Source organism: Bactrocera neohumeralis, chromosome 2 (genome assembly GCF_024586455.1).
Source record: "Bactrocera neohumeralis isolate Rockhampton chromosome 2, APGP_CSIRO_Bneo_wtdbg2-racon-allhic-juicebox.fasta_v2, whole genome shotgun sequence".
In the NCBI taxonomy this organism is placed as follows: domain Eukaryota; kingdom Metazoa; phylum Arthropoda; class Insecta; order Diptera; family Tephritidae; genus Bactrocera; species Bactrocera neohumeralis.
The window spans coordinates 29,515,489-29,528,022 of record NC_065919.1 but is presented as its reverse complement, the minus strand read 5'-3'; the positions used below and the strand labels follow the sequence as shown (position 1 = coordinate 29,528,022).

The 12,534-nt window shown below is 39.7% G+C and overlaps 2 protein-coding genes across 4 annotated transcripts; both read left to right on the top strand.

The window, feature by feature from the left end:
• The first annotated feature begins 210 nt into the window (after positions 1–210).
• Positions 211–7,097, top strand: LOC126767911 (transcription elongation regulator 1). 3 transcript variants are annotated; one of them, XM_050485661.1, is made up of 9 exons: positions 216–490; positions 997–2,705; positions 2,764–2,897; positions 2,962–3,170; positions 3,241–3,391; positions 5,277–5,762; positions 5,837–6,174; positions 6,239–6,571; positions 6,648–7,097. In XM_050485661.1, exons 1-9 carry the CDS (start codon positions 318–320, stop codon positions 6,772–6,774), a joined length of 3,660 nt encoding a protein of 1,219 aa, XP_050341618.1. In that variant the 5' UTR covers positions 216–317; the 3' UTR covers positions 6,775–7,097. The 3 variants fall into 3 exon arrangements, with proteins under 3 accessions (XP_050341621.1, XP_050341619.1, XP_050341618.1); XM_050485664.1 differs by lacking the exons at positions 5,277–5,762; positions 5,837–6,174; positions 6,239–6,571; positions 6,648–7,097 and adding an exon at positions 3,746–3,911 and having other exon boundaries at positions 211–490; XM_050485662.1 differs by lacking the exons at positions 5,277–5,762; positions 5,837–6,174; positions 6,239–6,571; positions 6,648–7,097 and adding an exon at positions 3,582–3,911 and having other exon boundaries at positions 211–490.
• Positions 7,098–11,698: 4,601 nt separating this feature from the next.
• LOC126767984 (39S ribosomal protein L51, mitochondrial) lies at positions 11,699–12,450 on the top strand. Its single transcript, XM_050485822.1, has one exon. It carries the CDS (start codon positions 11,790–11,792, stop codon positions 12,333–12,335), a length of 546 nt encoding a protein of 181 aa, XP_050341779.1. The 5' UTR covers positions 11,699–11,789; the 3' UTR covers positions 12,336–12,450.
• Positions 12,451–12,534: the final 84 nt, after the last annotated feature.

The following is a 12,534-nucleotide window of genomic DNA, read 5'->3' as shown; positions in this document are numbered from 1 at the left end:
CTTCTGGGTTTTATCATATGATATATGTATGCTCTCTACTTCTTGGTATTCGCTCTTAATATTTACTTAACACATTTAGTTTGTAATACTTATTAATACTTCTTACAATATTTATAAATATTTTAAAAGAGTTTTCATAAATGCAACCCTATATGAGAACAAATCTTCCACGACTTTTTTTAACTGATATCGATATGCAACGATTTTAAAGACACATCTTTATTTTTTTCTTGAAAAGTGTGTGAATACTTTGTCTAAGAGAAGTATTTTCTGAATTTAAGTAAGAAAAGGTTATTTATTATTCAAGTTTAGTGACTATGGACGCTGAAGTCGAAGGCAGCGTTGAAAATAATGTACAATCTGGCGACGAAGCGGCTTCACCATCTAAAGATGGTGCGGCTGGGCCTTCTCAGGAAAACAATTCAACCCCTAATATAAATGGAAATGCGGGACAAGCAACGCCAGATACAAGCGAAGGCGAATCTCAATGGTACGTAACAAAAAAAAATTATTGATAAGTTAATTTGTGTGAACATATTGGTCGTAAAAATTGCAGTTGTCTTGGGTTGAAGCGGCAAAAATCTGCCGAGTTGACAGTTCTGTCCCGTCCCGGTTAAGTAGACCCGACTGTTATAGAAATGTTGAAGTTAGACTTTACGAAGTATCTTCGTTTATGTTATAATATACATATAATTTAATGCCCACGTATCATTTGTTCGCATAAAACTTTTTTTTTTCATTTGTGACCTTAAAAAACCCTAGCCGGGAATTCAAAAATAAAAATGTATACAACTTTTCATATCCTTAACACACTACCAAAGCATAAGCTGTTAGACAAACTCCCCGATAAAAGTGTAATAGCTTCGGTGAAACTAAAGTTAACTTTTTTCTTTTTATTATTATAATTGTCACACACAAACCCACAAGTATTAGCATGCGTGCAAAATGCTTTTATGTTGCTTGATAACCTATTTAATTTCAATATGTTATATTCAGGACTCCAAACAATCAAAGTGCTGTTGCTGCTAAACCTTTTAGTATGCCGCCATTTGGTGGACCACCCGGATCTTTCCGTGGTGGACGAGGAGGTATTCATATAATGCCTTTTGGTCGCGGTGGTGCTCGAGGGGGTGGCGGTAATTTTGGCGGACGCGGACCGGGAAACTTTGATCCGAATTGGCAGGGACAAAATCAAAATGGCCCACCAAATATGACAAACGGGCCACCACTCGAACTGTGGGTGGAGACTAAGACAGATGATGGCAAATCTTATTTTTATCACGCCATGACACGTGAAACAACATGGACTAGACCAGAAGGTCAAAATATTAAAGTTATGACTCAAGCAGAAATTGAGGAAGTGAATAAAAAACAGCAACCACCTCAGCAGCAAACTCAACAGAATAACGCACAGCTTGCGGATGCAAATGTTAAAGGGCCAGAGCCGGGTGGTCACGCTCAAGGTGGCATGATAGATGCGCAAAAGGAGTTACCCCCCATGTCGGTTGCTCCACCCATGAAAGCACCAGATACATTGACGCAACATCCACCACCAAATATGATGTCACAACCACCACCCACACAACAGACCTTGACGCAGCCACCACCAAATGTAGTACCAAGCGGTGCGCCACCAATGACACAACAGCCTCCACCTGCAATGCACCAACAGCCACCTCCATTCTTTCCACCTGGTATGCATCCACCGAATTTCTCGCAAACTCCATTTGGAATGCCTCCTCCTGGTTATGGTGGTTTTCCTGGTGGACCAGCACCTTGGGGTATGCCCTGGAATCAGCACATGCATCCACCACACGGTCCGCCGGTGCAAGACAAACCGGCAAAAAATTTAATTATAAAACCTGGTGTAATTGATCCTGCTGTAATTGCACGCGCTGCTGAATGGTCCGAACATCGTGCACCTGACGGACGTCCCTATTACTATCATGCCGGTCGCGGCGAGAGCGTTTGGGAGAAACCACAAGCGTTACGCGACATGGAAGCAGCACGAATGGCTGCTCATTCGGGGACAACACCGCAACAGGCAGTGGCGCCCCAAGTCGCACCCACCATGCCACCACACATGATGCCCAATCCTGCACTTATGCACATGACGCCGGCAGCCGGCGGTTATGAACAGGCTATGGCATACAATGCTGCTGCTGCCGCAGCCGCAGCCGCCGCCGCTGCAGCAGCTGCTGCCAATCTTAAACCCATCGAACAAACCAAAGCGGCGCAAGCTGCGGCACTGGAAAAAGAATCCAGGAAGGTGGCAGAGGAAAAACGAAAGAAAGAGGAGGAGCAACAAAAGAAAGTTACGGCAACAGCAGCAAAACCAGTAGATAAATCACGTCCTATTTCAAGTACTCCCATTGCTGGTACACCATGGTGTGTCGTTTGGACAGGTGACGCGAGGGTTTTTTTCTATAATCCTTCCACACGCACATCTGTTTGGGAAAGACCCGACGATTTGATAGACCGTGCCGACGTAGACAAAGCAGTCAACAATCCGCCGGAGCAGTTAAAGGCTGCTGGTAGTGTCGCTGCGGAGAAACAGGTCGAAAAGATTGAGACAGAGAAGAAAAAAGAGGTTGAAATTCCCGAGGAAGAGGAAGAAGAAGAGCAAGAAGATGATGAAGTTATCAAAATACGCACTGAATCTGAATCCAGTGTGGAAGAAGTACCAACGAAGAAGTCCCGATTATGTAAGTAATTAATTAATAAATAAAGATATTTTATTTATTGACATTTATTTTTTAACAGCCGCAAAGCAAACCAGGAAGGCGGATGCCAACGAAGCAGCCGTAGAAGCCGAGGTACGCGCGGCTAAGGAGCGCGCTGTAGTGCCATTGGAGACACGTGTCAAACAGTTCAAAGAAATGTTGCGTGAAAAAGATGTAAGTGAATTAAACCTTTGTCTTTGAATGTGCATGCTTGGTGCTAATCATTCTCAATCGCTAGGTATCAGCATTCAGCACTTGGGAGAAGGAGCTACACAAAATTGTTTTCGATCCACGTTACTTGTTGCTAACCTCCAAAGAGCGCAAACAGGTGTTTGAAAAGTACGTTAAAGATCGCGCCGAAGAGGAACGCAAGGAGAAGCGCAATAAGATGCGTCAAAAGCGCGAAGATTTTCGCAAGCTTATGGAAGATGCAAAGCTGCATGGAAAGTTCGTAGCAAATCAGAATTTATAAAAAATAATTTTTACAAATATTTATTTCCTTGGACACATCGCTTAGGTCCTCATTCAGTGAGTTTTGTCAGCGTTATGGCAAAGATGACCGCTATAAAGCTATCGAAAAGGTGCGCGAACGTGAGAGCCTCTTTAACGAGTATATTGTAGATGTGCGTCGTCAAGAAAAAGAGGAGAAAATACAAAAAAAGGAACAGGTATGTGCGTGTTCCCTTAAATGCATGCGGGCCGAGAATGCGTTTGTTAGCTTAGTTAATTTGGGTTTTGGGCCGCAGCAAACGTACTTCTTATTTAAATATTTAGTAATTCGTATTTTTAAATGATTAATTGAATTTTTCATACGTCTCTATTTGTATATACACTTATTATATTGTTAATGCTTCACAGCAAAGTTTATACTTTTTATTTTTTATAAAAATTTTCTTCACTCTAATCTTGAAATCTCAAAACAAATCAAACAAAAAAATCTACCACTACTACTTCAACGCTTATAAATGTCGGCTAAACTACGCACGAACAACAAATTGTCAACCAACTACAAAAAAACATAGTCAATTGCAACCAATCATGTGATTATAGGTCAGCTGCTTGAAGTGTGTTTAAAGCGAATATTATTTTGCTTTGCCGTGTAAAAGTTGGTTGACTTAGAAAAAAAGCAAAATTGCTAAATATCGTTTTTAGGCAGCAGTATAAACGTAAGGAAAACGCAGCAAATAATATGTAGCAGCGTAACGTGTGACTGATTGATAATTCATGGTCATCCAGCTGCCAACGACCGCATCAAATTGCATTGATCCGCCAGGCAACCATGTCCATCCTACTACTACCACCCATCAACCCAGTGACTTGCCTGTTCGTTAGTACCTTCACGCCTGCTCGGCACGTTTTCCCCAAATTGTTTGTGTCTATCTAGCTCGAGCTCGTGGTGAGTTATTTATATGCAAATATGAAAGCATTAATACAATAAAAAAGTAAATAAATGCAAAAAACAAATCAGATCAACGTTGACTTCATTAAACAAACAGCAAACAAATGCAAATTATTGTATATCAACGATAAAACTTGGTGATTTACCCTTCTGCCACCAGGAACGTCGGCACGTCACATGTTACATATTGAAGCTATTTGGATGCGCACAGACAAATGGTGTATATTGATGGATGGAAAACGCAATGGACACATAGAAGACGTAACGGCATTAGGCAGACGACAAGACATGCCAAACTCCCAACAGCTGGCAGTTTAGTTAATGTTGGCGCTCGAGTCTCCAGTCTCTGGTCTCTGAGTGTGGCAGAGCTTGAACTAGAGCGGGAGTGGGAGTTGAGCGAGAAGAGACAGAAACAGTATGAATAAAAACTCAATCTAAACTTCATACATTTAGAATTTTTGTTACAGCCGCAAGTGCAATAAGCATTTCAAAATTCGATATTTCACATTCGTGCCAGAAGTGCATATTTTGAATATATATATTTAATAGATTTTTTGCTAGTAAATCATAATCTATGGCACGTGACACTTATTACCATTTCAAAAATGTCAAACGAATGTGAAATATTGACTTTTACTGACGGGCTTTACTTGTAAGTTCATAAAGTAAAGCATTCAATACATTATCTATATGTATTCTTATTATATAACACACGTACATGTCATTGTTGTCCGTCCGTCCGTCCGTCGACAAAGTGCCCATACACATTGCTTCTCTAATTTGTGACAATAATATTTTTAATTTTCAGCTCTACACTGTTGGATTCTCATAATTAAGTCATCAATAAATTTCTGTTTCAGCATTCGACGCCATTTAATTATACTACTAATCTTGAAACTTCTCTTGCAGCATAATTAAGTATAATTATTATTTAAGTTATGATTGTCGACTATTAAGTTAGTTAGTAAGCGTCATCTATAAGCCCCTGTTATGTGCCTATAAAATTATGGTGTAAGCTAAAACGAAAGCCAATGCCTGAAATCGTCTAATTCTTCATATTTGTTTTCTCTCTTTGTATCTTCCTGACTGCACTTGCTACATTTATCCAAATGCACATCCCAAAACACACACTACGTACCTCTAACAAATTTTAGATACGCAAAGATTTCATAGAAATGTTGCGCGAACGGTCGGACATGGACCGGCATACACGTTGGCATGACATCAAGAAGAAATTCGATGCCGATACACGTTATCGTGCTGTGGAGAGTTCTACTTATCGCGAGGAATACTTCCAGGACTTTATGCGCATCATGAAAGAAGAGAAGCGTAAACAACGTGAGCTAAAGGATCGTGAGCGAGAGCGTGAGCGTGAGAAGGAACGCGAGCGGGAGCGTGAACGTGACAGGGAACGGGATCGTGAACGTAAGTCAGATCGCAAACGTGGGCGCAACGATCGCAGCCGTAGCCGCAGTCGAGAACGCGACCGTGATCGCAGTGACAAGGACAAAGGTAAAGAGCGTGAGAAGGATAGGGAGCGTGAGAAGGATAAAGAGCGGGAGAAAGACAAAGAAAGGGAGCGAGAAAAGGACAAAGATAAGGAGAAGAATGGCGAACAGAAGAAAAAGCACGATGAGTCGGTAAGTTTCTTACTATTACTTAAACAAAAAATAATAATAATGAATATATGAACGATTTGCCCTTGTCAATGAAGGATGAGGAAGGCGAGCAACATGACGATGAAGGGGGTCACACTAATAGCGAGGATGATGAAGCGGAGCGGCTACAAAAGGAACGTGAAAAGCAATTGCGTGCCGAACAAAGTATACGCGAACGTGAGAAGGAGGTTCAACGCACATTGGCCGGGCATTTGCGCGATCGCGATAAAGAGCGGGAGCACCACAAACGGGATGAAGCTATTGGTCATTTCAATGCGCTGCTGACGGACTTGGTACGTAATCCAGATCTGACATGGAAGGAGGTGAAACGGCAACTACGTAAGGATAGTCGGTGGGAACTAATTGAGACACTGGATCGAGATGATCGTGAGAAGTAAGTTTACTGCACTGAAATCTATACATTTAACTTGTCCTACTAATATGTAACATATTTTTAGGCTTTTCAACGAACACATCGACACACTGATGAAGAGAAAGCGTGAAAAATTCCGTGAAATGCTCGATGAATTGTCAGCGCTGGAGCTGACCAGTTCATGGAAGGATATCAAAAAATCTATCAAAGAAGATCCACGTTATCTGAAATATAACAATTCCGATAAATGTGAACGCGAATTTCGTGATTATATTAAAGACAAAACTCTCGCAGCCAAGACTGCATTGCGTGAGCTTTTACAGGAATGTAAACTAATAACACACAAAAGTAGCGAAGTTGTTAAAGACAACCCGAATCATCTGAAGGAAATACAGGATATACTGAAGAACGATAAACGGTACGCCGATTTAAAATCTGTTGCAATTGCTAATATTTTATATATATATATTAATTTTTTTGTTTTTCATTTCCAGCTATCTAATATTGAACCACATGGAAGAGGAGCGCACCACTATCATTGTGAATTACTTGGAAGAGTTGCACAAACGTGGTCCTCCACCGCCCCCCACGGCTTCTGAATCAACTAGACGCAATAAGTAATTTATCATCCAACATTTTAAGTAAAAACACCAATACCTTGTGGTAAAATAACATTTTTATGCGATGTTATGCTCACAAGAATGCATAATGAAAAAGTTGCATTATAACCTAATGATAAGCATTTTATTACACATACCACTTTAGTTGAAAATAACAAAATAAATTGCATTAATTAGAAGCTAATTTGTGTCAACTAACCGATTCAGTTTAACCTCATTCATTATGTATGTATTAACCTTGTAGTTTCTGCAGTAAATTGTGAAATAAACAAGAATACAATTAGTTTTCATAAAAGCATTACCAATAAAAATTGAAACAAGGAACCACTTCTTAAACAGGCGTGTTTTATTTGACCAGCAAATTAAGCTATTAGCTTGTGATGGTCAAATAAAACACGGCTAATTACATTATTTTTTCTATGCAATATTTATACCCTGAACGGGTTATATTAAGTTTGCCACTAAGTTTGCAACACCCAGAAGAAAGCATCGAAATGTACATATAAATTATTAGCGTGACAAGCTGAGTAGATTTGGTTGTTGTTGTTGTAACGGTTGCCTAATCCCCGTTAGGATGGTAAGGATTAGATTAGTTGTTATCGACGTCATCCAACGGTAGGGCGAGGAAACGTGCTGTTTCGTAGGCTCCCCTAAAGGGAGGAGGGTGTCAGGTGAGTAGGGTTAGCAGGGTATGCAAAGAGGTGGATATTGTTATGCGTAGACTCATTGCACGTTGGACATATGTTCGATATGTCGGGGTTTGTTCTGGATAAGTAGGTGTTTCACCTGCTCCAGACCCAAGCTGCGCAAAAGTCACTCTCGTTTCTCGCGGCAACTCGAGATCTTCGTCTGCCTTGGGTGGTGCTTTGACTCCAAGCAAGCCATTCATTGCCCACAACAACTGGTTCTAGGTTACCGGAATTGATCCGAATTTTATCCGACCAAGTGCTGTTATTTCGGATATCTAACCCCGTTTAGATCGGTAAGTCTTAGTCCACCCATGTCCATCGGACTGACTGCATATTCGCAAACTACCCCCTCAGTTTTTCAGATATTTATTTGAAATTTTTTTAAAGTGTCTTCAAGTGAAAATACTTTTATCAATGTGGCAAGTATATCAAAAGAACAAGTCGAAGATATCCCACTCGTACCAGGAGTGGCAGGAGTAGGAGTGCAGCCCAATCCTCCGGACCAGGAGCTCTACGAAATCAACGACGATCCAGCTAAATGGACAATCGACGAGTTCACGCGTGATCACATTTGTAAGAACGGAGCCAATCAAAACATCCAAAATGATTTTCCCAAGAGTGAGCGCATTTACAAAGATAAAGCGCGACTGTTGTCGAGACATTTATTCGAACGTCAGCTTCTAAATGGTGAAAAAGTTCCGCGAAAGTGGATAATTTATTCCAAAAGTACTGGATGTGGTTTTTGTGGGGCTTGTTTGCTTTTTAATGGCGGGGAGAGTCAGTTCGACAAATAAGAAGGAGGTTTCAATGACTGGAAAAATTCATATAATCGAGTGTCAACTCATGAGAATTCGCCTACTCACAAATTATCTGTTCTGCATATGAAAGAACGAAGCAACGTGTTAGGCCGCATTGACCGCGCATTAACAATGCAATTAGATGAAGAAATAAATTACTGGAAAAACATTCTGAAAAGAGTGGTTTGCCCTTCAGAGGATCAATCCACAATGGAAATTATTTAATGTCCTTAGAGCTTATCGCCGAGTTCGATCCGTTCTTAGCTAAACACATTGCACGTTATGGAAATCCAGGCTCGGGATTTACGAGTTATCTTTCTTCAACAACATGCGAAGAGTTCATTGGACTTATGGGAAATAAAGTTTTGGAAACAATTGTAATGGAAATATTAACAGCAAAATATTTTTCTCTGATCATTGACTCGACACCGGATATATCTCACGTAGACCAGCTCACTTATGTAATCATATACGTCCTGCCTAATGGATCACCTGTAGAACGGTTTCTCAAGTTTATTCCAAACACAGGCCACAAATCACAATAAACGACAGATGCTGTTACTTCAACTTTAACTGAATTGGGAGTTGACTTTTCAAACTGCCGCGGGCAATCATATGACAACGCAGCTAACATGTCAGGCAATTATAACGGCCTGCAGGCTAAAATAAAGGAAATTTCACCCCTTGCTGACTATGTTCCCTGTTCAGCACACTCGCTGAATTTAGTAGGTGAATGTGCAGCTGAAAGCAGCCAAGAGGCTTGTTCGTTCTTTTCCCTACTCCAAGAGTTATACAATTTCTTTGCAGCGACAACTCAGCGTTGGGAACTCCTTCAAACCCATTTCACCGTCAAAAGTCTATCAACGACTCGTTGGTCAGCTCGTGCAGACGCATGCAAAAGTTTACGCGAATCCTGGAATAAAATCCATAAAGCGCTAGTCACCATCGAAAAACTGGAAACTGGAACGTTTTGAAACGGCCCTCATGGCTGTTTTTTGGGGATGTTTACTAGATCGCATTAACGCCACAAGTAAAAAACTTCAGAGTGTGGAAATTGACATTACCATTGTCATAGAACTGTACGAGGCTTTAATACATTTTGTTGGCGAAACAAGAGAGAATTTCGATGATTTCGAAAAAAAGCGAAAAAACTGTCCTTCGTATAGGAATACGAAAAAGATTTTCGACGCAATCGAAAGCATAAGCTGCTTCCTGGCGAGACAAATACAGGTGAAGAGATGCAACAAAAAAATGACCGTGAAAATTTTAGAATAAATACTTTTTTAGTAGCAATTGATACATTGTCAGAAGAACTGAAAAGACGTCGGGATGCTTATAAATTGCTGTACAATAAATTTTACTTTATTACCAACCTGACGAATCTAATCATCTCAGAAGTCGAAGATAAGGCCAAGGCATTGCAAATGATTTATTCTACTGACTTAGAAGACGATTTTACAGAAGAATGTCTATATTTTAGTTCTCACTGCAGCATAAAAAATGAGGAGCGAAAGAGTGCAGTCAGTTTGTTGAAATGGTTACGAACCGAAGGTCTTCAAACCATTTACCCAAACGTGGATATTGCTCTTCGTATGTGTGTGTGTACACCTGCCAGTAACTGTACTGGAGAAAGATCGTTTTCTTGTTCTGCGGAGAGTGAAAAACTATTTACGCACAACAATGACGGAGCAGAGGTAAAACGATCTTGCTGTGCTTAACATAGAAGCTGATTTTTTAAGCAAATTGGATTGCGAAGATTTGATTAATGATTTTGCTGCGCTTAAGTGCAGACGAGTTTTGTAACACATTATACGAGTAAAACATTTATTTTATTAAAAACAAAACCTAAAACCCTTTTTAAATGTTTTATTTAAATGTCCAATCATCCCTGAAATCTCGGAAAATATTATAAACTAGCTTTATCCGCTAGCTTTTAGTTAAACAATTTTCTGAATCAATTAAAAGTGGGAATAAAGTAAATTCATGAATTATGTCTTTAGTCTATAATGATGGGTGCTGGGAAAGGGGCGGCACATGGCATGGGGCCTAGAGCGACTAGGACTGCAAATCCGCCACTGCTACATGCAACATATGCAAGTATGTAAATATGTACACTCAATGCTTCATTCGAAATTTCCGTTCACACGGACAACCAATGGCGAAGCTCACGTTTTGTCAAAGAGTCAAAGTGTCGACGGACCAACGTTACAGCAATACATATGTATATAGTTTTGAGCATAATTTTTATTCCACGCTCAGCTCTGTTCAAGCGAAAATGTTAAAATTTCTCCTGCCGAGCTGGCAGTGGTGAAACTCCTCCATCTCCCAATGCTCAAATTTGTAGAAAAACACACAACAACAACATTTTCATTCATGAACGCAAGAGCACTTTCAACAGACAAACTCGCATCATTCATAAAAACAAACACCATTACTCTACCCGAGCATGCCTTTGCCAACAAGCGTCTTTTTGCGACGATGGCAAAAGCTAAAAATCATAAATTGAACAATTTTTGATATTTGTACGAGAAAGAAAAAGTGACAACGCCGCAAATATAAGTATTCAAATATAATTAGAATAAAATTGACAACATAGTTTATTTGCCGATATTCAAGTCAAGAAATGTTTCAAAGAAAATATTCAATATTCCTCTGATTTATGTGTACAGTGATACCCGGTTAAGTAGTACCCCGCTTAAATGAAAGTCATCCTCTTAAGTGCCTATATCCTGCTGCATCTCACTGTTTGTTTTTTGAAATACATAGAAATTATTGTTTTAAGTACCACTCGCTTAAGTATCCGCACTCGCATATGTGCCATATTATATTTTTATTTTTAACAAACCATAAAAATCTGTATCTTTGATTATGGCGGGATTGACTGTATTTTTACGCGGCTTGCAAAAATCTGCGTCGATATGGATGCACGCTTATACATATATGTACATACATATTTACACAAGTTTGTTGGTAAAGCTGTTATGGAAGGCATACACGCACCAATTATTGTACCAATTTCATCGAATTGTACAACTGATTGTTACGTATATGGGGCAGTTGTATGAGTTGTACCGACTGATTGGATGAAAATCAAATTTTTTTGATATTTTGTCAAGTTGGTTGTGTTAGTTGGATCGTGTTTGGGTTGGTCGTGCGATTTCAAACGATTTCGCCATTTTATTTCGGCTGTCGAAGAGAGCGCGAAATAAAATAATAAGTAAAGCAACAACTTCCGAACTCATGTTTAAGCAACGAGGTGAATATTCAAAATGAAGTTGGCCTCAAAATTGTATTAAAAGTTGTGTCGTAAGTAGCGACAAGGGCAATTTCTAGCCAAACTCAATCAACTAACTAATTGTTGTGTGTATGCCTTCCATAAGAAATAAAATTTTTTATTTGTGTCTCCTTGTGTTTCAACTGCGCATTGAACGTACGCTAGCATAAAACAGCTGTTTTGTTGTTACTTTATATTAATTATTCCGGCATATTCTCATTACCTAACCCAAATAAAATAATATCCAGAAATTGAGATGTCCTGGATAACAAATAATATTCGCAAGGCATTAAACTGCACAACCAATCAGCCATTCCTCCAGAAATGGATAAATATTCCCGCAACAATTACCAGCACACCAACCAGTGCAGTGGGCTTGCGCCATCTTTCGTTCGAGGAAAAGCGTGCCAAAGGTCCCCTCATTCGCCGCTATGGTTATAAGGAGCGTCTACATCAACGTGGTCTGCTCCCTCACTGGGATAATGGACAGAAATTGCCAATGCCAGATTATCGACCGAAAAATGCGTGGTCTGAAAAGCGTGCGCTTTTTGGTCAAAATGATTATATCGACATACTAGGTTCTGATCGTCTACATCCCACGAGAGTATTATATTCAGTACCATCATGGTTGCGTGGTGTATCGGGCAATGAATATCAAGTGCTGCTGCGTAAACGTAAAATGCTATGCAAAACCAAGTATCCCATTGCGCGACCAACAAAGTGGAAACAATTACAGAAGCGTATACTTTATTTGTATCGGTTCCTCAATCGCAAAACCAAGACCAGTTACTCCAAACAATAGTGTATAGCTTATAAAAATGGTGTGGAATAAGGCAATATTATGGGATTTGAAAAATTTTATTAAAAGTTTAAAATATGTTTGAAATAAAATCGAATGATTCAATTAGAAATCGAAATGTATTGTATGTATTTGGCAAAATATTGTGGATATTGTTTAAGTTCCGGTGCTTGAACTGATTTCTGTAGACTCGAAGAAATCG